This window comes from Lissotriton vulgaris, unplaced genomic scaffold (genome assembly GCF_964263255.1).
Source record: "Lissotriton vulgaris unplaced genomic scaffold, aLisVul1.2 SCAFFOLD_2343, whole genome shotgun sequence".
Lineage (NCBI taxonomy): Eukaryota > Metazoa > Chordata > Amphibia > Caudata > Salamandridae > Lissotriton > Lissotriton vulgaris.
Genome location: NW_028252330.1, coordinates 254,401 through 281,786, shown reverse-complemented (window position 1 = coordinate 281,786; position 27,386 = coordinate 254,401). Strand labels below are relative to the sequence as shown.

Below are 27,386 nucleotides of genomic sequence, written 5' to 3'. Positions count from 1 at the left end.
TCTTTCTGCGGCCTTCAACAGTCTCCCATCACTCACATCAATCGTTTACCCCAGATTGGAATCGCAGATGATGTGCTGTCTCCTCTGCCTGCTTCCACATGCTCCACAAAGTTTTCAAGGGGCTACATATCAGCACCATGAAAATGGTGACGCAGGCCCTCATCAGCTGACTGGTCAATGCAGTCTGCGCAGGTACCACCAACAAACTCATGCAAAGACTCCAGACAATCCAGAACGCAGCCGCTGGACTGATCCTCATCTTGCGCAAGTTGCCACGCATCACCCATCACCTGAAGGACCTCCACTGGCTCTCCGTCCAGCAGAGATGCCATTTGAAGCTTCTGAGCCACACCTACAAAGTCCTCCACGACCAAGGAACAGCTTACATGAACCACCGCCTTTCACTTCCACTGACTTCACAGGAATCTCTGCTCCACACACGTCGCCCAGATTCCACTCATTCGCTACTGCCGCTTCGGTGTATTCTCCTTCTCCCACCTCCCTGCCAAAGCCTGGAACGCCCTTCCCCCTCCACATCCGCATCCTTGCTGACCTACTTAAGGAAGGGAAGCAATACTGGCTCTTTGACTGATACCTGCAGCACAGCACCTGGATACTGTCTCTGGTGATAAGCTGAGCTGTACAATTTTAGAATTGACGTTCTGTACAATTAGGACCTGATTGATTAATTTTTTGGCTTTAGTGCCTGTACTGTACTCACTACTCTGCAATGTGCACCTTCATGCACCCAAAATTGAACCGTAGCCTAACAAAACTGAACATCGCAAAACACAAGAGCAGGTCCTAGTTGAAGCTCCTGTCTTTCTTACAGCCACAATGCCTTTCCTGCAAATGATACCTTTTCTGCTTTTAGTCTTTAGGAGAATCGGGGTCCAAATCAAAATGTAAAAAAGCCAATACGGAACTTGACCCCATACCTCATCGAAAGAAAAGGGGCAGTCCATAAAGATAAACATTGCACTCCTTTGTCCCTGGTTTAGGAAGATATTCCTCAGTTGGTCCAGAGACACCTAGATGTTCAAGGGCCAGTGTCGACCCTGCAGCAAATAGCTCCTTTAATGGTGGGTCTGCTGCATATCTTTGGTGCAATTCTGGTCCCTTGTGGTAGAGTCCCAGAGGTCTCAAATCTGTTTTTTTTTTTTTTTTTGGAAAACCTTTATTTACTAATACAAGTACACCGCTATTCAGCCGTACATCCCGGAGGCCAGGCAGCATTATGGATCAGTTCGAAAACATGTACAAAACAGAAAAAGGAGTAGTCAGGTTTAATTTTATGGATATTAAAGAATCTCAAAAGCAAGAGGAACCAACGGGAACAAGAAAAGAGAGAGAGGAGAAGATGAAAAAGAGAGAGAGAAACAGGGGAAAGAAGATGGCAAGGCAAAGGAGCATATCAAATCTGATTGTCGGTGGCAGATCCTCCCCCCGATGCAGTTTGTCATTTTGGGGCCAATAAATGGCCTTTACTGAGTCCGCTAAAGATTTTCACTCTGGTCTCTTAGATCCACACCAGTTCCCGTTGTGCAGCCATATGACCTGCTGCCAACACCTATGTCAGGCCTTGAACTGATGTCAGCAAAAGCTTGACTGATGTCCTGCTTTGAGACTACAAATGCACAACCATTCATTATGCCTTCTGACTAACCCAGTACCTCTGCCGCGTCACAACTGAAGTTCTATTCTCTTAATGGTTCTGAGCGTATTCAAGAGAAAGAGTCCCCTAGGATAGATTGATAATGAATGAGGAGTTACTTCCCTCTCATTATACTGCTGATATGCCATACCTGGATTTGCAAAATGCAAATGGGGTAGGCACAATCCCTGTAATTGAGCTTGAGTCTTCACATGAGCCACCGACCAAATAAAGTGCCTTATTTGCAGCCATTGTCTGAAGGGCATCAGAGGTACTAGATCTTAAGTTGCCCTCCATTTGAAACAGAAATTCAGCATCCAAGGCTGAGCTCATCAGAGCCCTTTTCCCCATATAATATGCCCTTACTGACACGGATGGCTACATGGTCCAAGCCTTATTCTTGCCCGCTGGCCAGCCTTCAATATCTTGGCAGCATCAGCCTCTGGTCAGTGATCCAGACTTTGTAACAGAACACACTGTACTGAGTTAGGTCAATCCTAAGTACTCCGGACACCACTTCCAGACAGGGAATCCAAGAAGAATTATGCTTTTGGCAAGAGAATATTTTTGTCCACAAGCCTGGCACTTAAGTCTATAAATGGGGTTTGTTCCTTAGGTAGGTCTATGCAAACTCTGTCATACATGACCAGCAATTTGTTGCTGGCAGTCCCAACACCCCAGAGTTACTCTGGCTCAGACTATACATAACGGATTTGATGAAGTACGTAATCTGTGTGGGCCTGGATGCAGCGGTTTGTTTGGGTGCAGCGGTTTGTTTGGGTGCAGGGGTTTGTTTGGGTGCAGGGGTTTGCCCTAGTATTTTGCTCAAGAGGCACTCATTGAGGTTTATTGGATTCTCAAGTAATGATGGACACCTAACTGATATGCCCTTCGATGGGCCGAGAGTCTTTGGAGAGGGAAAAGCAGGCTTTGTGGTAGAGCGATTTAAAAAAATGCTGATCCGCCCAGGGTGCTCTTTGGGGCTATTGACCTCAGCAAAATAATTTCCGATCACATTAGGAAAATCAGAGGCTGTTCAACATGGCTGGTCTTTGGGTACCTTCAGCCTTCCAACCCAGCGGTATAGCTGACAGCCCAGCCCTTTGCTGTCACCACACAGGGGCAGCAGGGCCTGCAGTACTCCAATTCCTCCTCTCCTGCTACAGCAGTAACAAAGCTGCTTTTTGTTCATGATTCATGTCAGGCCGGTAGAGGCAAGACACACAGTTGCCTCCCTGGCTGGAGATCCATCATGTCTAGCAGATTGGGTTTAAAAAATCATCCAAACAGATTACACTCTATCTTTTTCTCCCCATCCCAGCTGCCTTGCACACCAGAGCAAATTTGGTAGAAGTACTTGACACTCCTGATGCATGAGATAAATATTTTACTCTCCCGGGGTACCTTGAGCAGGAGAAAGCCAAGGGATGCTGTTAAAGTTATTTCAGACCTATTCTAGACATTTGACCATTATATTCTTTCGTGCACAAATACAAGTTCAAAATGTTCATGCTGGCTCAGATTCTATCTGCCCTAGACCCAGCAAACCGGTTGATGTCCGTAACCTTGCAGGACTCAAATTTCCAAGTTCCTGTCCTCCAGTCCCACAGTTGTTGACTGCGGTTTAAGGTGGGGCAGGGATACTAATAATTTGCTGTGCACTCCTTGGACATTTCTTAGGCCATTTGAGTGTCCACCAAAGCAATAGTGGTGGTCATGGGCCTTTTTTGGAGTAGATGTATTCCAATTCCTCAATGACTGGCTACTCAAGGCTGTCTTGCTGCAGTCAGTCATGGAATACCTCAGGACCACAGCTGAGCTCTAGACATAGTTAAGCTTTACCATCAACGTGTTGAAGTCCCAACTGAGCCATACAGAGACCTCAGTTCATTGAGGCATATCTGGTCACTGACGTTCAAGGCTTCCCCATACACCTCAGAAAGTCCAGACATTCAGGGTATAATTGCTAGGTTTCAGGATCATACCTGGGTCTCTGAGGCTGGCTTTGAGGATTCTTGGACTCTTAGTCTTTTGCATCCTCCTCGTCCACTATGCCAGGTGGCACATTTGTGCTTTGCAATGGAATCTCAAACCAGTGAGTTCTGCATCTGGGCTCTCTGTCCGACTCCATTTGCCTGCCAAGGAAGACTGCAGGTCAGTTTGGACACCGGTGCAGATCTGTGAGCTGCTACCTCCTCCCCAACTAGATCATAATTGTGGCCAACGTGCCCCTGCTGAGTTGTTGGGGAGGGTCATCTAGGGAGGTGGAAATACAGGCTTAACATCTGCAGAAGAGATCTTGCTCCACATCAGCCAGCTATTTATTTGAGTAATCCATTTGGGCCTTCATGGCCCCCCATCAAAGGGAAGCTGATTCAGGTTGTCACAGGCAGCACTACCGCAATGTAGTACTGCAACAGGCAGGGTGGAATGGGGGTCCTGGGCCTGTTCCAGCAGGTTCTCTGCCTCTGGAGATGGGAGATCCGAATGTTCTAAAGAAAAAAACCATCTTTGACGAAAATTAACAGAATCTCTGAAAACTATTGAAGTGAAATACGAGAGAGAAGGGGATCCTTCTTTCCCTTTCCAGACCAGGGACCTTGCCAGAGACATGAGGACTGGTAAGGGACATTTAAAATACCCCCTTTAAATTCTGCCCCAAATGCCATCACAAGTTCTTTGGAAGACCCCAACGAGGTCTGTAACTTCTGTCTCCCACAAGACCACAGAGATGAGGCCTGTGCTGCATTCATGCTGAAGACCTTGAGGGTATGTCGACGACAAAGGCTCCAACACTACACCATGGCCAGCCAGAAGTCACAGGTATCAAACATTTGGGCCTGTCCAGAAACGACAAAAAAGGGCACACAGTGGAGAGTCAAGCAAAAACAGATTTAGAAGAAGGTAACCAGGTAGACAAGGTAATCAGACCCCGCAAGGCCCTGACTGAATGCCAGCCAAAGAGGCCCACAGATTCCGACCATGGGATACCTATGCAGGCAAAACCCCATCAAAGCCTCCAATGGTTCCATCTGGTACAGAGTGAGCAAAGGAGAGGATTAAACCTTTGGCGTCGACACCTAAAAAGAGACCTTCTGCGACACTTGATGAACAGGCACAGGAGGAAGAGACTAAGGCTCTAGACTGAAATGGCAACGATCATGTGAAAGATGTTTGACAACTCTTCAAAGTAATTACGAATCGTGTCAAAACTGATACCACTTTACATTGAAGATGACTGCTTGGCCACAGAGGTTCCTGCAACATCAGAGCCACAGGAAGAACCTATAGAGTATTTTGGAACCTGAAAAGGCAGTAGGATTTGAAGAAGAGTCGTCGAACGAACTCTGTACTGAAGTCTCTGAATAAGGAATAGACCGCTATCCATTCAAGGTCTTCACCACCAACAGCCTCTTCAAGAGGGCTGCAGCGACTTCTGGTGAACAGCTGGAGTATGAAAAGGGTGAGTCTTATTTCCTTCTGGAAACACTGTCAGCCAACAGGGTTACCTGTACTTACCCATGCTGCTCAGCATACTGGTCCAGGGGAAAGAGGCATTTAAAGAATGTGCAACTGCAAAAACAGTAACACCAAGGGGTGAGCAGATGTGCCAACCTCAATCCAGGAACCCAAATATATACAAGGTAATGTACTAGCTGACTCCAATTGTCACCACTGCAAGAAGGCGCAGCAACATCCACAGGACCACCACCAGAAAGAGAGCAAAAGACTGAACATGGTGGTTAGAAAAATGGAGAGGGTGGCCCCACAATAGTGACGAATTGCAAATTCTAGTGCATTACTAAACTGGTACGGCCACCAACAGAGGGACAAAATAAAGTCCCACATCCAACACCTTCGTGATGAGTTCAAGAAGAGTGCCAAAGCAGTCATGCAGAAGAGACTGAATGTTGCAAAAACATTTCTGAATGCAGCCCTATACGCAGCAGACACTGCCTGCAGGCAGCTGTGCACCGGCACTACACTGTGATGGCATGCATGGCTAAGCGTTTTCGGCTTCAAACCAGATTTGCAAGTCCACATCATCAACATGCCCTTTGTCAGGAACCCCCTGTTCGGACAAGTGGTCGACGGATTCTTACAACAAATCAGAAGAGTAAAGAAACGACCGAGGTGATGGGAGCTCTCCCAATTCAGAGGCTCTTTCAGAAGAGGAAGAATAGCGCCTTTCACACAAATACAACAACAGCCGTATGACAGTTCTCATCAAGCTACACAGCAAGCCACGTACCAACAGTAATAACACCCTGCCAGTCAGCCATTTCAGGTGCAAGTAAGGGGAAGAGGACAAACCCCGGAGAGGAAGAAGCAACAAGCAAGTGACTTGCCCGGCTACAAGACAAGCCGTCACAGAACACCAGTCTGAGGCAATATAGGGTTGTTCTCAAGAGTGTGAACCAATAATATCAGACAAATTGATTTTAAACAGAAGTCACAGATATTGCATAGAATTTGCCAAAGAACCTCCACAAAGGTCCTTCGAAAGCACAAAAGATTTCGAGGGGTAAAGGTAACAATTAAGAAAGGAGGAGAGGGAACTCTTACGAAAGAATTTAATCAAGAGTACCACCAGAGGAAAGAAACAAAAAGTTAACCATACTTCCTGGTTCCAAAACAGGATTTAATTCTGAGACCAATCTTAGACCTCAAATTCCTGAACAAATTCATATGTACGAGGCACTTCAAAATGACAACACTCCAATGAGTGATCCCGCTTCTAAAACAATGAGACTACATGGCCAAACTAGGTCTCAAAGATGCCTACCTACATCCAACAGTGATTCGGATGGCACGAGTGCTGAGCTCTTTACGTCTGAGGGGTCGGGTCTGACGGTGAGGGAGGTGGGAGCGGGGTGGTTGAGTCTGATCCGGGATAGTGCCCTGCTGGATCCGCACGTATATTTCCGGATGTTCATAAGAATTGCTTTGCTACTGAGAACGCAGCACGATCTGTGATGTCTGTACCCAAGTGTGCCATAATGAGGTGAACAAACTGTCTACACGTATTGTATGATGCCAATTCCGGGGGGGGGGGGGGGGGCACATTGTTTTGCTGTTGCAATAAAAAACTAAAATAAAGTAAAAAAAAAAAAAAGATGCCTACCTACACATCGCTATGCATCAGGGACACAAAGTACCTTGGATTCGTTCTAGACAAAGTACACTACCAATTTAAAGTACTAGCCTTTGGCATAGTCGGCACCATGTTTCTTTACCAAGTGCCTTGCTGCAGTCGCAGCCTGATTGAGAAGCAAAGGAAAACATGTATACCTAACCTATGACTGGCTAGTGAAGGTAGAAACAGAAAAAAAAGACACATGTCAGGGACATCCAAACAGTAATCACAACTCTGGAAAACCTGGGTTTCTCCATAAATCACAAGAAATAGCCATTACAACCATAGCAAAAGTAGGTGTTCCTAGGAGCGACCTTGAATTCAAGAAAAGCATGCACTTACCCTGTCCCAAGGAGGATAAAGGCGATTGAGAGTGAGGACAGTAATTAAACTAATGGACATGATGCCATCATGCATACCACTCATAATATATGTGAACTATACATGCAACCTTTCCAGGAATGGATCAACAACAAATTGTCACAAGCCACCGGGAGTTGGAATGATCTAGTGGTTGTCACAGAAAATTTATAAAAGGAAATCCAGAGTAAATATCAACACTCTCAATGACGGGTAAAGTTCTAATTGATGATCGTGAGGATCATTAAAAATGCCACGTCTCCTCCTCAAACCCCTTCTTCACCATTCATCTTGGCTTTAACAAGGGTTGGCATTTTTTACTCAACTTTTCAATGTTACCTAAGGTATGACTGCAGAGGTAGTTGCATGATTTCTTAAATTTGATAATGCAAATCAGGACTTCCTAAATATTGTCTTATGGTATTGCAAATGTTACTAATTGTAGACTCCTGGGTGACATGGTGCTAAGAGCCTGTTTACTCCTGCATTTTAATTCCTTGCTTTGCGCACTGGTTTCTCAGTAAATCTAGTTTAGGACTATTTGTATTATGCATCAAGTTTCTTCAGCCCAGGACTCTTTCGGGACATTAAGGAGCTCAGATACATCAACAGTGGAAAACCTTGTTTCCAAGCACCATATTCTACAGGTTCATGCCATTGATGTTTCAGAAATAACGTGCCCCACTGCCTTTAGGTACCACCGAGAAGATAACCTTTGGAGTATATACCCGTATCCACATGGGAATAATACAAGAGAAAACTGCATTTTTTTTTTCTCAAGGTGTTTCAGTGAATTTCACTATCATATTGAGTGCTTGATAGATTCCCGCCCCATTTTTTAAAATAATTCTGTATATACATATCTGATTTTGGCAAATGTTGAGATTTCCAGTAGAATTTAACATTTCAGTAGTAAATTACAGAGTAATTTGAGTCTTTACTGCTTCTCCTGTACAAATTATTTTCCTTGATCCCTAAGCCTACAAAGCGTTTCCTCCTCGTAGTGAGGGTTTATACTGTAAAACGGGTTTCAGCTAATTGCGGAAGAAATATTAGAAGCATATAATTAAGACTCAATTAACATTGTAGCCTTTCTGTTCTTATTCCTTGCACTCCCTCTTAAATATGGTATTACTGTCCATTCGCTGAAATGCTTTTTTGGTCTAGTTTTACACCACTGTTTGTGTACCTGCTACTAATTATTTAAAATATGAATAGTGGACTGTGGCCCACAGGAGTATTTGTCACCTCATTGTATTAGCTGTATCATTCCGCCTTCTGGGAAGTGCTTCCATTGGAATTGATAAGGGACAGTTTTTACTTTTGGAAATACTCATACATTTTCCGCGTCACATTCAGTTCACCTAAATATGATTCCTGTACAGAAAGCAGCCCTTTTTTGCTTCTTTTTCTCTCCGCGTTGAAAAAGCTAGCAAAGCTAGCTTTAATGTATCAAATACCATTTGTGCAATTAAACATTTGTGAATGCCTCTGTTTACCTGAGAAGTTAAATGGTGGACCTAATCAGTTTGTTGGTTTCACTTTGTATTGCACGGCATGAAAACTAAAGGAACTGTGGAGTCTTGAGTTTTGCATGGGCAACAAAATGCCTTGAGAGTGGAGAAATGCATATTGGGGTAGGGGGTGCGCACTGATCAGAGTTTTTAAGCCAGTCTCTTTATATGAGCAGTTTGCCTTCCATTAATTTCAGCAGTTGTGAAAATGGAAGGGTAAGCAGAATCACCATGAAGTTAAGTTATCCTTTTTCTCTTTTCAGGAATGCTGATGCCACAGTACAAGCTTTCTCAGAATTCCATTCATGGCAGTCCTGCATCTTCCAATTATCAGCAAACCACTATTTCTCATAGCCCTTCCAGGTAATAGGATTTATTCTAATGTTTCAATGTAGTTCTCTTTCTAAACAACACAGCTCAATTGTTCTAATATGCATAGCCCTATAAATGTATTTGGACTGGTAGTATTGCATTTATTAGTACCTTGTTGTCAAGACATTGTCAGATTATAGGCCCTCACTTAGAGAAGGGTATTAACAAGGGTTTTGTCAGAAAGAGGTGGATGGGTCCACCTTCATTTACGTTCTCTGGTCCCATCTTGATGGTTGGAACCACTTCAGCAGTGCCATCAGGATACCCCTATGGATTGTGCTGTGGCAGTGGCATCTAACGTGCTGGCCAATAAGGGTGATGTGGTAGCTGCTGTTTTCTCTGGCACACCTTCTGGACAAAATGCCATTAAAATCATTGTGACCCCACACAGGAACTTAATTAGATGCCCCCTACAGACTGGGTGAACTCAAAGCATGTGTTTATTTTCTGTCCTGGAAAGGGTCACCACTTGGGTGCTGGTGACGAGGAAGTGTTGCTAGTATCCATGTGCTGGTACTGCCAAACCCTCCAACCACTATCCCCTAAATGTCTGCTAATGACTGATATGAAACTGGGTGTTGCCCAAACTGTACAAGTAGACTAGTACGGCCGTACGTTTTGATTGTACACTATTCTGATGTACAGCGTTAGGCTCAGAAATGTTTTCAACTTCCCAAGTGAAGTGGGATTCCTCAGGTGCTAAAGTGAGGTGCCAGAGTGCCTTCATTCTCCCCTAAACTCTTTGGCTTGCAAATTTGTTTGCTGCACAATTTCCTCAGCCACCTGCATCCTGAACAATATAGTCAGTAAACAATTTTTTTTCTAAATTAACCTTACACCCATCATCTCCAATGAATGTGGGAATTACTTACTGACCTAATTAAGTCTAAGTGAGCATTCTACCAGTGCTTGGTGCGGGATCTCCCTGCTCTGGTCAGCTGGTCTCTAGCTCTCCATTTCACAATTTTTGCTTGCGAAGGGGCATGGCCAGGTTCCTCTGAATCTCTAGAAGATGTCTTCATTGGAAGGAATTGCAAATGAAAGATCAACCTGATTCTACTCTGACTCTCCCTCTAATATTGTCTCCGTATCCGATCCTGCATCTGTGTTCTCCATTATTCTATTTATAGCCTCGGAAGCAGTTATCTAACGAGACACCATCTGCTTTTTCCATCTAAAGCTTTCTAGCATCAGAATGCAGGGGTACTCTGAAATAAATGATGTGTATGGGTGCTATGAACAGAAAATGGATTACAATGTTGTGGGAGTGTAGTAATGTGTGATCACAACAACAAAGGACTCTGAGCTCACACTTATCTGACTAAAAGCGCTTTTCCAAAGATCCAACCCTGCAGAGAACTTCTCCAAAAAATCTAAGAGAAAATAAAAAAATTAGTTCAAGTTCCAATTCACCGAATAAGGCAAAAGCACATTGTGCCAAATTTGTACTTGACTGTAGGAGAAACTTCGTTTTGAGGTGTGCTTCTTGTGAAAGAGTCAAAAGCAGTTGGCTCACAGGGAAGTTAGCCATTTGCAACATTTAACCCTCTGCTTTCACCCACCACAGCTTAGGGCAGGGTCAGCCCACGTCAAGTATTGATCAGTTATTGTTCACATTTTACTTCAGCACACCATATATCTTTGGGAAAATGGGTAGGCATATGTTAGACATTAATCAGTCGCTGTATCGTTCATATGTTAATTCTACGCTGCATGGCATACATCATAAGGCTATGGCTTCAGCCACTGCTCAGTTATTTAGCAATAAAAAATTAGCTTTAGCCCACCACAGCCAGTGCAATGCTTTGGCCCACTCACAATGGCCTCCAAAATATGTTGGCCATAGCAAAACATGTATGGCTGAATATCTAATCAGTAGCTGAAGTGTTAACCCATTGCCACTTGATGTATGCTGTGCTTTGTGGAAGTAAAATGTAAATGGCACGTTAAATTATCAATGACAGAAGTGGGCTGACATTGGGTACCGCTAAAAAGCCCCTGGCAGCAGGAGGTACAACAGAAATGGCAGCTGTGCCCAGGGGTGGGGACGGACGGGGGCTGACACAAAGATGTTTAGTGAGTCTTTGCTCATGGATTTCACGTGCATCAGCATCCATAAGCAGGGATCAGTTTGAGAGACTCTGGGGAAACACTCCCCTTTCCAGTGAAGTCTCCCTCAAACACTGATGTGGTCACTCATGAGAGATATCCCACCAGACATATCTGGAGCTCAGTTTAAGTTCTCCTGCTTGCGCCTTTGGTGGGATTAGCTACTGGTGGGCTTGCGAAGACACAAGAGGTTCTGCAACAGCTCTTACAGATGCAGACATATGGGAAAGCCAGAGCTTTCCTTGCACGTAACTCTTCTTGGAGACCTTCATGTTCGAGGCATATGAGCTGCAGATTGTACACTATGCATTATATCTCCACCTGGTGTTAGGCACGGATGATTGCAGGTTGTTGTCTTCTTGGAAGAAGTCTTTGTAGTCACGAGATAGGTGACTCCTCCCTTGGACGATACTGCGCATGGGCATCGGCTCCATCCTTAGATTGTTTTTTTCCGCCACTGGGTTCGGATGAAAGTTTCTCCGCTCCGGTTAGAAAAACACTTATCAGAAACTTCGATGCGCAGAACTTCCTCAAACTTCTAAAAACTACCCTACAATACTTTCGACGCCATCAGTTCCGTTCCGGTCATCGACGCGGCTGTCGGGCCTACCGACGCCGTGCGGCCTACACCACATGGAAAGAACTCTGTTCAAAAGATGCCTGGTATGTCGCGCAAAGTTTCCACATAGCGACCACCATGAGGTCTGCAACCTCTGTCTATCGCCGGAACACGACGAGTCGACCTACACAGCTTGTGCATCCTTCCGATTGAAGAAAACCATCCGGGATCGGAAGGCCCGTCGAAACGAAATGAGGAGATCAGCTCCAGCACCGGAAGACATCTTCGACGAAGAGGTTCCCCTCGTTCCCGAAGAAGACTCCCCTGATCTCCAGATCGTATCAGAGGCAGACAACTCAGATGACTCCATTCCATCGGGTCAGCGCGTGAGTACTACTGCCCCTGCACCACATATTCTGCCCAAACTGAAGGCAAAGGTCAGCACTCCGCCAAAGGGCCCAGTCGAGACCGATTACCTGCTTCGGCCCCGAAGAAACCAACTAAGCCTTCAAGTGCCTCGACACCGAGCAAGCCTCTTCCATCGGCACCAAAAAATAAAGATGCCTCGGTGCCGAAGCCAAAAGACCCTTCGGCACCAAAGCCTAAAATAGAACCGGCACCGAAACATAAAGACGTACCGAAAGAAGCACCAGCTCCGAAGCCGTCCACTTCTACATCTTCGGCGCCAAAGAACACAAAGCCTGATTCCGAGGTGCCCAAATTCTCGAACATGCCTACAAAGCTGAAAATGACACCGTCGGCATCGGAAACTGTCACAGGACGTTATAACACCTCCCCTGGTACCGAAAAAATCGACGCCCAAGAAAGTTGTAGAGGAGGAGGAACTTTTTAGACCAGATTATCGACAAAAAAAAAACTACAAAGACCCAAAGACAGGTCGTGTAGGTGCTACACCTCACAAGAAGAGACCAGTAGATGCACCACACACACCTGTGGTTCGTGCCAAGAAAAAGGACTGTGCAACATCTCCTAAGCACCCTTTCTCTCCTATACCTCCTCTTCCTTCTTCTCCTGTTCCTCCTCACATATCCCCTCAAATCTCTCCTGTACATTCTCCATTATCACATTCCCCACAGCAGAATGATGATGAATACAATTTGGGTGGAGGGGAGGACATTCAAGAACCTGACTCATACCATGTATATGAGGGTATATGGGACTTTTCAAACCCCAATAATGTGCCTATATGGGACTTTACAAACCCACAAAATGTGCCTGACATTCCTGAACCGCATTCATACTCATCAAACCTTCCTCTCCAGAAGATACCATTGGTTTTGATCATCTGTCAAACAAAGCTGCTGTTTACCATGGAGTCCCTATGCATTCCGATGACATTGAGGAGGATTTTCTCCTAGATACCTTTGAGCAGTCTCAGCGGTCTGCTCAAATTCTTCTCATGATCAAGGGGGTCATCAAACACGCTCCAGAGGTATTTAAAGACCCTGTACGCACTAGAATATTAAACCCTAGAATCAAGAAAAAATGTAGACCGGCAGCCACAGATCCAGTCTACATTAAAGGACACCTACCACTAGACTCATTAGTTGTGGCCAATGCTAGGAAAAGGGCAAACTCTCAAACTTCTGGCGAAGCACCCCCACCTGACAAAGAATCAAAAGTAATCGATGCGTCTGGTAAAGAAATAGCTGCACAGGCTACAAACATTTGGCGTATAGCAAATACACAAGCCCTCCTCTCTTGTTACGATAGGGCTCATTATGATCAATTAGAAAAACTACTTGAGCACCAACCAGATCAGTACAAAGATCAAGCAAATTACCTTATACAGGAAGGCAAGCTAATATCCAATGCCTCAATAAAATGCCCGCTAGATGTCGCAGACACAGCATCTAGAGCTGTAAATACCAGTTGTGAGAAGTTGGCCTGATATATGATGCTCACTAGTTCTAGTGATCACCTTGTATCAGTCCAAACAACCCTTATGGTGATTGGTTGTACGTCAACCCTATAGACCAGCTATCCTAATGGTAGCATGGACAAAGCAGTCTTAGGCTAAACTCTTTTGGCATGTGAAGCCAGCTGTTTTACCACATATAACTCCTTGAATACCAAGTGAAAGGACACCACACAGGTTGTTATGAAAATAAACAAGTGTTTATTAACTAACATACACCTCTGAACTCTTTGAGGTCAGAGGGCTAATCACATGACAAACTCTTAGGAAAAATACGGTTCGAGGCATGTGGGCTGCTGAATTCATATCTGTGCATAGATCGCCGCCTAGTGTTGGGTCCGGATGATTGCACATTGTTGTCCTGGAAGAGTCTTCGAAGTATCACGAGATAGGTGGCTCCTCCCCTGGACTACAGTGCGCATGGGCATCGCCTCCATCCCCAGATTGTTTTTTTCCGCCATTGGGTTCGGATGTGTTTCGGTCCCGCTGTCGGAACCGATTGTACTTTTCTGTTTCTACTTGAGACCTAACGGTCTTTAGGCTGGGCGTCGGTACTGTTTCGTTCGGGTTATCTTATTCTCAGCTCTGAACAATCTGCCCCTCCGCGTGCTCTTGGCGCGGACGGGCCTACTCGACGCTCGAAGTTCCTATCATGGAACGTACTCCGTTCAAGAAGTGCCCGGTGTGCAATTCCAAATATTCACACCTCTACGTGCACCCTGTGTGCAACAAGTGTTTATCACCGAAACATGACGAGACCAGGTGTATGGCCTGTTCAAAGTTCCGGTGCAAGAAGACCCTAAAGCAGCGTCGCGCCGCTCGGCTCCAGGCCCAGTTGGCGGAACCCCCTGTGAGCCTGCCGGACAACATCTTCGAAGGTTTTGAAGTTTCGGACTCTAACCCTGCGTCGGAGGAAGAGGAAACCGGCGACGCGGAAGATGCAGACTTTTATGAAGCCGGCGACGAGGTAGGGGACGACGATGAGGCCATTGCCACCGTGGGGGATAGCTCGGAGGAAGAGCATCCCCAAACTGACTCAGGGGTTAATCCCCAAGACACGGCCCAGGTCGAGGGATCGCCTTCGGGCCTTACCCAAGACCTCGTTACTAGTCCAGCAGCCCCGCCTCTCGGCCCGGCCACGGACATTTTGGAGGGGCCACTCCCGTTGAAGGAAGCGAAAGTGAAGCCATCGGGATCCACGCAGTCGGTTTCGAAACCGAAAGTGAAAGTTCCATTGATGGGGCAGAAGGCTCGGGAGGTGTCAACACCTAAGGCAATCAAGATGGCCGACTTGAAGAGCCACGCCAAGATGGCCGACCCCAGGGCCTCGGGGTCGACGCCGAAACCAAAGGCGGCCGACGCGGCTGCGTCGGCGCCGAAGACATTGGGGGTCGACGACCCAAAAAAGGCTTCGAAGAAGCGCCAAAGCGATTCCACGGCTCCGGCTGTACCGGCTCCGACCGTAGGAACCAAGGATGGAAAGGTGTCAACTCCGAAGACGCTGCCCCCGGCAGAATCGACTTCCGACTCCGGGAGGGCTCACAAGCCAGTCAAGCCCTCTCCGGTATTGGCGAAGAAGGTAGTGGAATCCCTCCAACGGATTCGAAGCGCTGAAGTTCTCGAGCCGGAGGGAGTGAAGCCGAAGCCCGCATCGAAGCCGGCGAAGGCGCAGACGCCTATTCGCTACACCCTGCCGCCGAAATCGGCGCCGAAGGCCTTCGCTCCGAAGCAGGGGGCGGACGTGCCCTCGAAAGAGACATCGACGTCCAAGGCGGCGTTAGGGGTGTCGAAGCCTCGGCTCCAGTCACTCGCAGAGGAAGAGCGCCGAGAGGTCGTCATCGACGCCAATACTGGGAAATTGTCCCTCCTCAAGACAAAAATCACCGCGGAACCGGTGCTGGAGCATTTTCGGATTCCTCTTAAGAACAAGAAGGACTCGACGGGTGCTTCGGACCTTATGGAGCCTTCGTCTCCCACACATGTAGAACGTTCTCCTACTCGTTCTAATGCAGGGGAAGGTGACGATGAGGAGTACGACGAGTACAACTATCCGGCGTACTCGGATCCGGAGGAGGAACCTGCTCCTTGGTCTGCCGGAGCCGACCCGGACGACCCGCAATCGGGTCAGGAACCGCAGCTGTTTGCGGCAAAGACCTCACCGACGGAGGACTCAGCGGCCTTCAACGCTCTCCTCGAGAGAGCTGCGGCTAACCACGACGTCGAGCTGCACTCAGACCCGGTGGATGTGGACTTTTTATTTGACACTTTCTCAGTAGCCGAAAAGTCAGTCAAGACACTGCCGATGCTTAAGGGGGTGCTAAAACACGCAACGGAGGTCTTCAGGGAGCCCACCCGGGCGCGTGTCATCAACCCTCGCATTGACAGAAAATATAAGGCAGCGCCCTCGGATCCCACATACATCAAGGGACACTTGCCACTGGACTCGTTGGTTGTATCCAACGCTCGGAAGAGGGCGAACTCGCAGACCACTGGTGACGCTCCTCCCCCAGACAAAGAGTCCAAGATCTTCGAGGCCTCTGGGAAACGAATTGCTGCACAGGCAGCAAACATTTGGAGAATCTCAAACACACAGGCCCTACTTGCACGCTATGATAGGGCTCATTATGACACCTTAGAAATACTGCTGCAACACCTGCCTGACCAGTACAAGGAGGCAGGAGAAATGCTTATTCAGGAAGGCAAGCTCATCACAAATGCATCCATTAAATGTGCGCTAGATGTGGCTGATACGGCCTCCAGGGCAATCAACACTAGTGTGTTGCTTAGACGGCATGCTTGGCTGAGAATTTCAGGGTTCAAGCCCGATATTCAAACGACAATACTGAACCAAACTGTTAATCCTGACCACCTATTTGGCCCTGAGGTGGATGCGACGCTGGAAAAGATGAAGAAAGATACGGACACTGCCAAGTCTATGGGGGCCCTCCAGTCTCAGCAGTTTCGGAGCGGTTCCTTTCGTCGCTCCAATTCCAGAGGCACCTCAAGGGGTCAGGCATCGCAGTCCACCCAGTATTACAAAAGTAACACCCAACCCTCATACAACAACAAGGGTAGAGGTGGCTACAGAGGCAATAACGTCAAGGGCAGGGGACGTGGAAACAACAGCTCCAGGTCCACCACCGCCAACAAACAGTGACGTCTTGTCACTGCCCCCCGACCATACAACACCGGTCGGAGGGAGACTCCAGCAGTTCCTGCCCGCGTGGAAATCCATCACCACGGACAGGTGGGTCAAGTCTCTTATCCAGTACGGTTACTGTCTGGAACTTACTTCCATTCCACCAAACATACCCCCAAGAAGCCGTCCTATGTCCGGCGAGCACTTGACCTTGTTGCAGCAGGAAGTCCTAGTCATGCTGCAAAAAGGGGCAATAGAGCCCGTTCCATTGCAGGAAAGGGGAACAGGGGTTTACTCCCTGTATTTTCTAATCCCCAAAAAGGACGGATCCCTCAGGCCCATCCTGGACCTAAGACCCCTCAACTGGTACATTCTCTCGGAGCACTTCCATATGCTCACATTACAGCAAGTGCTCCCTCTGCTTCAGCAGGGGGACTTCCTGGCTACGCTGGATCTGAAAGATGCATATTTTCATATCCCACTGCATCCTTCCCACAGGAAGTATCTCAGGTTCACGATTCAGGACCAGCATTACCAGTTCAGGGTTCTGCCGTTCGGGGTCACCACGGCGCCGAGGGTATTTACAAAGTGCTTGGCGACCGTGGCGGCGCATCTCCGACGCCAGAACGTCCATGTCTACCCCTACCTGGACGACTGGCTCATTCAAGCAAAGACAGAACAACTGTGTGTCGACCATGTGTCACGCACCATTCATCTCCTGCACGATCTGGGATTCTCTCTGAACTACCCCAAGTCCCATCTCCAGCCCGCCCACGTGCGACAGTATCTGGGCGCGACTATCAACACTCTGGCAGCCACTGCGCAGCCAAATTCAGTGAGAATCGCCAGTATTCAGGCGCTGATCCAACGATTCAGACCTCAACACTCGCTTCCAGCGAGGGTGTTCATGCAGTTGATAGGCATGATGGCCTCCTGCATCTCCATTGTCCCGCACGCGAGACTACATATGCGTCCGCTTCAGGAGTGCCTTGCACGTCAGTGGACTCAGGCTCATGGGCGACTGACAGACCTAGTGTTGGTGAGCGGTCGGGCATACAACTCTCTGCATTGGTGGAATCCACAAAACCTTTGCAAGGGCCGACCATTCCAGGAGCCTGTGCCACAGATTGTCCTGACAACGGACGCCTCTCTCCAGGGATGGGGAGCGCATGTACTCCAGTACACGGTGCAAGGACTATGGACACTACAGCAAAGGAAGATGCACATCAATGTGTTGGAACTGATGGCAGTCTTCATGGCCTTAAAGGCGTTCAAAGTACATCTGTGCAACAAGGTCGTGTTGATCCGGACGGACAACATGACGGCCATGTACTACATCCAGAAGCAGGGAGGCACACACTCTCCACAGCTGTCTCATCTGGCTCAGAGCATGTGGAAGTGGGCCATTCAGAGGAACATCTTCCTCATGGCAGAGCATCTCCCAGGCAAGGACAATCAGATGGCGGATCTGCTCAGCAGGCACAGCCATCAAATGCACGAGTGGGAGATACATCCATCAGTACTCCAACCGTACTTCCAAAAGAGGGGTCATCCAGAGATAGACCTGTTCGCCACGAAAGAGAACGCAAAATGCCAAAGCTTCGCCACCAGGTTCCCACACCCGCAATCACAGGGCAATGCGATGTGGATGAACTGGTCAGGCAGATTTGCGTACGCTTTTCCCCCAGCACCTCTGATACCGCTGGTGGCACGCAAACTCAGGCAGCACTCGATGACTCTCATCCTGGTTGCTCCAACATGGGCTCGCCAACCATGGTACACCACGTTTCTGGAACTCTCCGTGGTACCGCATCAAAGGCTTCATCTCACCCCCAGCCTTCTGACGCAGAGCCATGGCGACATTCAGCACCCAGATCCGCAACAGCTCAACCTGGCGATCTGGCTCCTGAAGTCCTAGAGTTTTTCTACCTCAATCTTCCGCCCGATTGCATGGACATCATTCGAGAGGCAAGGAAGCCCACTACTAGAGCTTGCTATGAGGCTAAATGGAAGAGGTTTGTGATCTACTGTGTTAACCACAATATTGACCCGCTAGATGCTTCCATTCAAAACATCATTTGTTACCTGTTCCACCTGTATCAATGCAATTTGGCGTACTCTTCCATCCGCATTCACCTGTCCGCTATGGCGGCATACCTCCAGAATAGGCAACATCTGTCGCTCTTTAAGGTCCCTGCGATCAAGGCTTTTTTGGAAGGACTCAAGAGAGTCATTCCACCAAGGACACCACCAGCTCCAGAATGGAACCTCAATGTGGTTCTCACCAGACTGATGGGTCCTCCCTTTGAGCCACTGCACTCTTGTGAGCTTCAGTTCCTAACTTGGAAGGTTGCGTTCTTAGTAGCAATCACATCGCTACGGAGGGTTAGCGAGCTGCAGGCGCTCACCATCCAAGAACCTTTCTTCCAGGTACACGCTAACAGGGTTGTGCTCCGCACTAACCCTAAATTCTTACCCAAGGTGGTATCTCAATTCCATATGAACCAGACAATTGAGTTGCCAGTGTTTTTCCAGAACCCAGAGACGCTGGCGGAGCGGATGCTCCACACCCTTGACGTTAAAAGAGCCTTGATGTACTATGTAGACAGGACAAAAGATTTTCGCAAGACAAAGCAGCTTTTCGTTGCTTTTGCCTCACACCACAAGGGAAACGCTATCTCCAAAGCTGGGATCGCTAGGTGGATAGTGAAATGCATTCAGATCTGTTATGCTAAAGCTAAACGCACTCTCACAATTCCACCAAGAGCCCACTCCACTAGAAAGTTGGGGGCCTCTATGGCTTTCCTGGGTAACATTCCCTTAGAAGATATTTGTAGGGCAGCTACATGGTCAACCACACATACTTTCACAAAGCATTACTGTGTAGATGTGCACTCTAAACAACAGGCAGCTGTTGGCCAGGCTGTTCTCAAAACGCTTTTTCAGACGGCTGCAGCTGGCACGGGCGGCCGCCGCTAATGGAGGGACTGCTATGTATTCTATGCACAGATATGAATTCAGCAGCCCACATGCCTCGAACTGCAAATGCTACTTACCAGTATGCATCTGTTCTTGGCATGTAGGGCTGCTGACATTCATATCGCCCGCCCTCCTCCCCGGCGCCTGTAGCAGCTGCAGCATTCATTTACATATATTTATATGCTCTTAGCATGGGCATCATTCACATACTTCACTCCATCTCTGCTAATGGCTAAAAACAATCTGGGGATGGAGGCGATGCTCATGCGCACTGTAGTCCAGGGGAGGAGCCACCTATCTCGTGATACTTCGAAGACTCTTCCAGGACAACAATGTGCAATCATCCGGACCCAACACTAGGCGGCGATCTATGCACAGATATGAATGTCAGCAGCCCTACATGCCAAGAACAGATGCATACTGGTAAGTAGCATTTGCATTTAAGTTGCACGATTTACAATGGTGCCCTAGGGGCACGACAAACCATATACTTGAAACAATGGAATGCGAGGAAAGAAAATACTGTAAGGAGATCCAGAGGCTGGAGGATCGCTGGGACTACGCTACCAACTAGGTAAGTAAGGAGCAGGCGGCCCACGGGACTTACGTGCAGAGTGGAAACTCTCACGCAAGATGCGTACCAACGTCTATGGATGCTACAGTTTAAAGAGTTACGGATTCCGGACGAACCCGGCTGGATGGAGGAAAAACAGTGGACCTGGACACTAGGATAGTGAACACTGACTTCAGCACCTAGAAGCTTTAGTTACCTAACCCACAGGCTGCAGGTGCATAGGGCTGAAGTGGTGTCGAGTTTGCTGCGTTGATCCTGAGGAAGCCTGAAACAAGTAGTTGCTGGAGTCCGGTGGTTCCAAGGATGGAACTAGGAAGAAGTAGTCCTGGAAGGGAAGGGGACAGAGTCTCGGTCACTAGCCAGTGACGGTGCTGGAACCAGGAGGGAACCAGATACTGTCGCCGCGATCAGGTGGAGGAAGGGACGCTTCTCTCTGTAGCTGCGCGGACCAGGAGCTGTTCTTTACGACCAGGCTGGGGGCACGAGCTGTCCCACGTAGTCTGCTGCTGCTGGCGGTGTTGGATTGTCGATCTGGTCAACAGGCCTTGGCAAGTGCAAGCCACGTGGTGGAACAAAGATGGCGTCTGGCGCGGACCAGGAGGGTCCGGGGTGCTTCTCTTTTACAAGGAAGCAAGGGCCAGTCTAGGGGACCAGACCAGCAGTGTTGAAATCTTCGGGTCGTCGTCTCAGAGGTCACTAGCCAGCCGGCAAGTGACCAGACAACAGGGAAAGCAGCAACCAGGCAAAAGGGGCTCCACACAGATCACGTGGATGCTGGGGGGGCTGGTCTTTGATGCAGGAGCTGCGTCGGTTTGGGGCTTCTCAGACCCCAGGGCACTCACTCGAGGATCCCTCGGCGGTCGTGCTGGAAGCGCTGTGCAGGTTTCTTCAAGATGGCCGTCTCCAAGTTGCTCGTCGCACCCACGGGTCCCAGCTGTGCTGTGGATGTAGGTAGAGGTCAGAGGAGTCTGGAGGTCCGGGTCTCGTCGAGCTGGGTCGTCTGGTTCTAGGAAGGAAGGACTTGCAGCAAACCGCACAGGAGCTTGATGGTGCCTGCGGAGCAGGATGGTCACTCCCTGACCATAGGGGAGATTCTTCAGTCTTCTGATATTCAGGAGGGCGAAGGTCAAGAGTTCTTCGTGGAAGTTGTCAAGATTAATCTAACTTGGAATGGGATCAGCTCCTACCTTTATTCAGCTAAAGGGGGCTGCACTACGACTAGGTCCCTCCCCTGGGTGGGACCAGGAAGGGGGGTGGTTACACCCCCTATCCTTTGTCCGGTCTTGTGCCAGCTCTGGGGCTGGAGTGCCCCAGGAACTGGTTTAGACCGGAGTATGCACAGGGACACCTTGTGTGCCCCAGGCATGTCTCATTCCTTTCAGCCCTGTCCTACCTAATACACAAAATCCTGTCTGGGGTGGTGCTAGCACCTCCCAAGACAGGAAACCCTTTGTCCAAGCCTCCCTCGCTGGAAGGACTCCCAGCAGCAGGAGGTCAGACTTGTGTCTGTGGTGGCAGCATCCATTTTGTGATGCTGGGGCTCGAGTTAACTTTAACCGGGGTTCACAGTTACATACATGTCGTGTCCCTCTAGAAGGGTGGAATGCTACCCCCGTCGCCAGAATTGGCGAGGGGGTAGTATTCAAATTCGTATGACACCTTACTCGACATGTTTTGATAATGCTATACCAAAGTTAGCATTTGACCGCGAGGTTCATAATGCACTTAAGAGTATATGATATAGCGTTATCATGGAACAGCTATTAGGACTTGGTTCCGCAAGCTGCAAACGGGCTCAGCTCATGCCAGAGCCCCATCTCACATAATTCCAAGCACTCTGCCTTCAGGATTGATAAGGCCTGTTATAGGAGTGACTGATAGGAATATATGTGTCCATTTTAGGTTTAGATATAGGGAACTATATCTAAAGCAAAGGGTGATTACACCACCTTGCCCCAGCTGTCGTGCAGCCAGTTGTCTGTTTAGATGGCCAGCCAGGGGTGGCATAATACATGCTTCAGCCCCTGGTAGGCCCTGGTTATACCTATGCCCTGGGTACCTATAGTACACTGTACTGGGACTGATAAGGTGGCCCAGTACCAATTGGTAAATGCACCTAAGGTACATGCTTGTCAATTTAGAGAGAGAACAGCTAGGCTGTGGGTCTGATTAGCAGGCCCACAGCCAGGGAAAGTCGTAAACCAGTGAAGCAAAAAGCAAAAATCGGGGTTGGCCATAGGATTGCAGACCCTACTCTCCTACACCAGTGTCCTACTTGGGAGACATGCGTGGTTACGCAATTCAGGGTTTAAACAAGAAGTGCAAACCACCATTTTAAACCAAACATTTAATCAGAACCAGTTATTTGGCCCAGAAGTAGACCCTACACTGGAAAAAATGAAGAAAGATACCAACACCGCAAAGTCTATGGGGGCTTTACAGTCCATACCAGCTAAAAGCTCCTTTCGTCGCTCCTTCTACAGAGGAGGCTCCAAACAAACTGGAGCAGGCACTACAACATTCTTCAAATCACAAACTTCCTCTAACAAGTGATACGTTAGAGGAGGATACAGAGCCAATAACCAAGGAAGAGGTCGCGGTAACAATAGCAACCGATCCTCTTCCGCCACAAAACAGTGACTTCCCTCTGCTCCCCCGCAGCATTCCACTCCTGTAGGGTGCAGATTAACACAGTTCCTGCCTGTCTGGAACTCCATTACAACAGACAAGTGGGTAAGACAGATTATCCAACATGGCTACTGCCTAGAACTTACAGCAACCCCTTCAACCATACCTCCCAGGCAGCGTCCAATGTCTACATACCATCTGACTCTGCTTCAACAGGAAGTTCTATCACTTCTACAAAAATATGCTATTCAAAAACTTCCTCTAGAAGAACAAGGAACAGGTGTTTACTCGCTGTACTTTCTAATTCCGAAGGATGGAACACAAAGGCCAATTCTCGACCTCAGGCCCCTCAACCATTACATACAATCAGATAATTTTCATATGATCACTCTACAACAAGTACTTCCACTGCTGCAACAAGACTACTTCCTTACAACCCTAGATTTAAAAGACGCCTACTTCCATATCCCCATACATCCTGCTCACAGAAAGTTTTTAAGGTTTGTACTTTAAGGACAACACTACCAGTTCAAAGTCCTTCCATTCGGAGTGACCACGGCACCACGGGTATTCACAAAGTGCCTAGCAGTGGTAGCAGCACATCTCAGAAGACAACAAATACATGTCTTCCCTTAACTAGACGACTGGCTCATAAAAGCCAAGTCATTCAGTACAACACACACATCAGACAGTTCAAACGTTGCACGACTTAGGGTTTACAATAAAGTAAACCAAATCGCACCTGCAGCCTTCGCATGTACATCCGTATCTAGGGGCTACATTAAATACGTATACAGCTATTGCGTATCCCAGTCCAGCCAGTATACAAAGCATTCAAGCCTTAGTCGCCACTTTTCAACACCAACAGTCTCTGCAAGCCAGGGTGTTCATGAGACTAATAGGCATGATGGCATCTTGCATCTTCATAGTACCACACACAAGATTGCAGATGCGTCCACTACAAGAGTGCCTAGCAAAACAGTGGAACCAAGCTCAAGGTCAACTAAAAGACCTGGTGTTGGTAGACAGCTGCACACATCGCTCTCTGCAGTGGTGGAACACCAAAAACTTGACAAAGGGGCGGCCGTTCCTCGAGCCTGTTCTACAAGTAGTGCTCACAACAGACGCATCCCTCACAGGATGGGGATCCCATCTTACATCATCCAACTCAGGGTCAATGGAACAATCAACAAAAACTGTTCCATATCAACCATCTAGAGCTGCTGGCAATATTCTTAGCACTCAAGACTTTTCAACTTAAAGTACAAAACAAAGCTGTCCTAATCCGGACAGACAATATGACAGCCATGTACTATATACAATAACAGGGGGACACACACTCTGCAAATGTCCCAGCTTGCACAGAACATTTGGAGATGGGACAATCCCATAAAACATACATCTGTAAGCGGAGCACCTTCCATGAGTTCACAATCAGATAGCAGATCTGTTCAGTCGGCAGTCACAACAGTTTCACGAATGGGAACTATATCCGCAAGTTCTCTTCCAGGGGATCCTCATCCATAATCATAAGCATTAGAATATTCCCGCCCATGCGCGTGACCCCGGAAGCACTATTATTATGTGCCCCACATATATATACTCGTGTGATCAAGGGCTTCAGGGCCCGAAACGCGTCATGGCGGACGAAGTGATGCACTTGACTGAATAAAGCAAGCAAATTTACCTAACTGGGTCCGGTTCATTATTTTGCAGCAAGCTGTCAGAAAAAATTGAATTCCTGTAACTCATAGATAGATAGATAGATCTATAGATATATATAGATATATATAGATATGTATGTATGTATGTTTATATATATATATATATATATATATATATATATATATATATATAATCAAGCAATAGCAGCCAAATACACAATAGAGCTGGATTATGCTGTAAAGAATTTCCACCATATATGGAACATAAGCATTAGAAACATGAAAAACAACTCCAAAGATTGTTTTGAAACTGTTTTAATGCTGAAAAAGCAGTAGAAATTCTCATTATATCCTGAAAGCATAGAAAGCTCCCAGGCTGCATTGCAAACAGTCTAAAAAGACTGAAAAGCTAACCTGTAGCTGCATGCTACAAAAAACTGACACCGTGCCTTGAAGGCACTCATGACCCCCAGAATCCCATCATGCCTCCGGGGTGATAGTTAGGTCAGTTGTTCTTTCTGGCTCCTTCAGGAAGGATTCTGGTTACACAGCTCCACTTTTTCTGATTTCTGACAGAAAATTCACTCAGTTTTCAACTTTTTTGACCTTACTTTAACGTTTTTCATCTGGTCAAGTAGGTTTTCTCTTGTTGGTTGGCTTTTTCATCTTAAAATTTCTTCCCTTTTTGACAAATGCCCTTCTTGTGGCAAGAAGGCAAAGACGGACAGCCATGAGGTATGCATTCTGTGCTTACCTGAAGACCATGACCCAAGGACCTGCCCTCATGTGAATCTCTGTCATCAAGAACTTTAAAAGACAGAGAGAGGATTCGTTTCTATGGCCTAGCCCATAGGTCTTCAAGAGGGAGGCCCACAGCCAAGAAGAGCTCAAAGGTCCAGAGAACCTTCAAAGGGTGAGTCTTCTCGTCCTACAGCTTCAGCGTCGGGCTCGGTGCTGACAAAGGAGCAACCGGTGGGTTATTCTTAAAAAAAAACGACGTGTATCACCGTGAGGTCGAGAGTTCATCATCGCTCGGGGTCAAGGCATGCGCCTTCGGAGCATTCGACGTCTAGGCACCATGAAAGGTCCAGATCGACGTCGAGACAACGTGAGCGAGCTGAACGCTCGGCTACAAAATCCAGGGATGGTTCAGTGATCCTATTGACGGAATCAGCCACCTGTCACTCTTCGGGCTCATGCATATCTCAGTCAAGATCCAGGAGTCCTGCCCGCAGATCTAGAAGTCCTGCCTGCATACCTCCCACAGAGGGTGTGCAGTTGTCTCCCAGATGGACTAGGCCTCTGCACAATTGGCGAGACTCAGGAGACACAAGACGGCTGCAGGAATATGTCAGCCCTGTGCACAGATCTCCACTGCAAAGACTGGTAGAGGAAGTGGATAGACATAGCCCTCCCAGGCGCAGAGAAAGATCGCCTGTGAGACAAGCTGCATCTCGTTCCCCTGCACGAGAAGTACGTTCAAGGAGGTCTCGCGAGAGGAGACGCAATCGTTCCCCTAGACAGGAGGTACCAGCCAGAAGATCTAGAGAAAGAAGAGCTCGAACACCAGCTACTTCTTCTAACTCTTCTACCCGCTCTCCCGTACGGGATTACTCCACCACCTTGGTTGATAGCCCTATCTCTAGGGTTTCCCCGGTGGACGATATCAACACCTACCATGATGTCCTACAGAGGGGTGCACTGAAACAAGATGTCTGTACCACAGGTCTCCACGACAGTCCTCTTTGAGACTCTTCACCAAAAGTCGGGGTCTCGTCCAGTGCTACCGTTGGTCCCAGGGATCATGGATCCGGTCAATGATATGTTCCTGGCTTCAGCATCAGTAAAAGCGGTGCCGGCCCGCATCCAGAAGAAGTATAAGGCTTCACCCTCTGATCCGATCTTTGTGAAAGCGGACCCTCCCGCCTACTCAGTAGTTGTGGCAGCGGCACGGAAGACCTACTCAGTCTCTCCCTCCTCCTCAACTCCTCCTGACAAGGACAGCAAGTTGCAAGACTCGTGGGGCCGCAAGGTGTGCAGTTCTGCCGCTTCAAAGGTTTCTAGCGCGGCTGCGCTTTTAGGCAGGTACGATAGAGCCTTATGGGACTCAATAGAGCGTTTTAAATCAAAATTGCCTAAGGAGGACCAGCAAGACTTCGAGGAGACCCTGACGGATGGAAGCCTGGTGACTAATCAGATAATTAGCTCTGCTGCAGATGGAGCAATACTGACGGGACATACCTATGACCATGGGGTATGTGCCAGACGTTTGTCGTGGCTGCGCCTGACAGGCCTCAAGCCAGATGCGCAGTAACGCATCCTAAACCTCCCATTTACCGGCAAATCTCTCTTTGGCCAACACACGAATGACGAAATGAGTCGGATGAAAGCCGAGCTCGACAGTCAAGGCAGTCGGCCTAGAAAAAAAGAGTTCAAACGCCGTTTCAAGACCAAAAAAGGCCAAGGGGTTCAACAGAGGGTTCAAACCCCTCAGTGGTTCTGAATCCCAGGGCAAGACCCAGTTTCGGGGTGGTAAAGCCAACGGAGGTAGAGGTCACCAGCAGTCCTCTACTTCGACGAGAGTTGGAAAACAATGAGCACTGGCTTCCTCTAGCGCCGTTATCCACTCCAGTGGGAGGAAGTGTTTCAAAACATGTGACAGAGTGGGGCAGCATCACGAACGATCAGTGGGTGCTGAATACACTGCGCAATGGATATGTTCTTAGTTTTCGTGCGCCTCAACGGGACATTCACCCAA

General features: G+C 47.9%; 1 protein-coding gene across 1 annotated transcript in view; it reads left to right on the top strand.

Moving 5' to 3' along the window:
• Window positions 1-27,386, top strand: part of LOC147662588 (nipped-B-like protein) — a 309,633-nt gene that overhangs the window by 111,229 nt on the left and 171,018 nt on the right. The window contains exon 3 of the mRNA XM_086951061.1: window positions 8,929-9,028. Within this exon, the coding sequence (XP_086807187.1) occupies window positions 8,929-9,028 (100 nt within the window). The remainder of the gene's footprint in view (window positions 1-8,928; window positions 9,029-27,386) is intronic.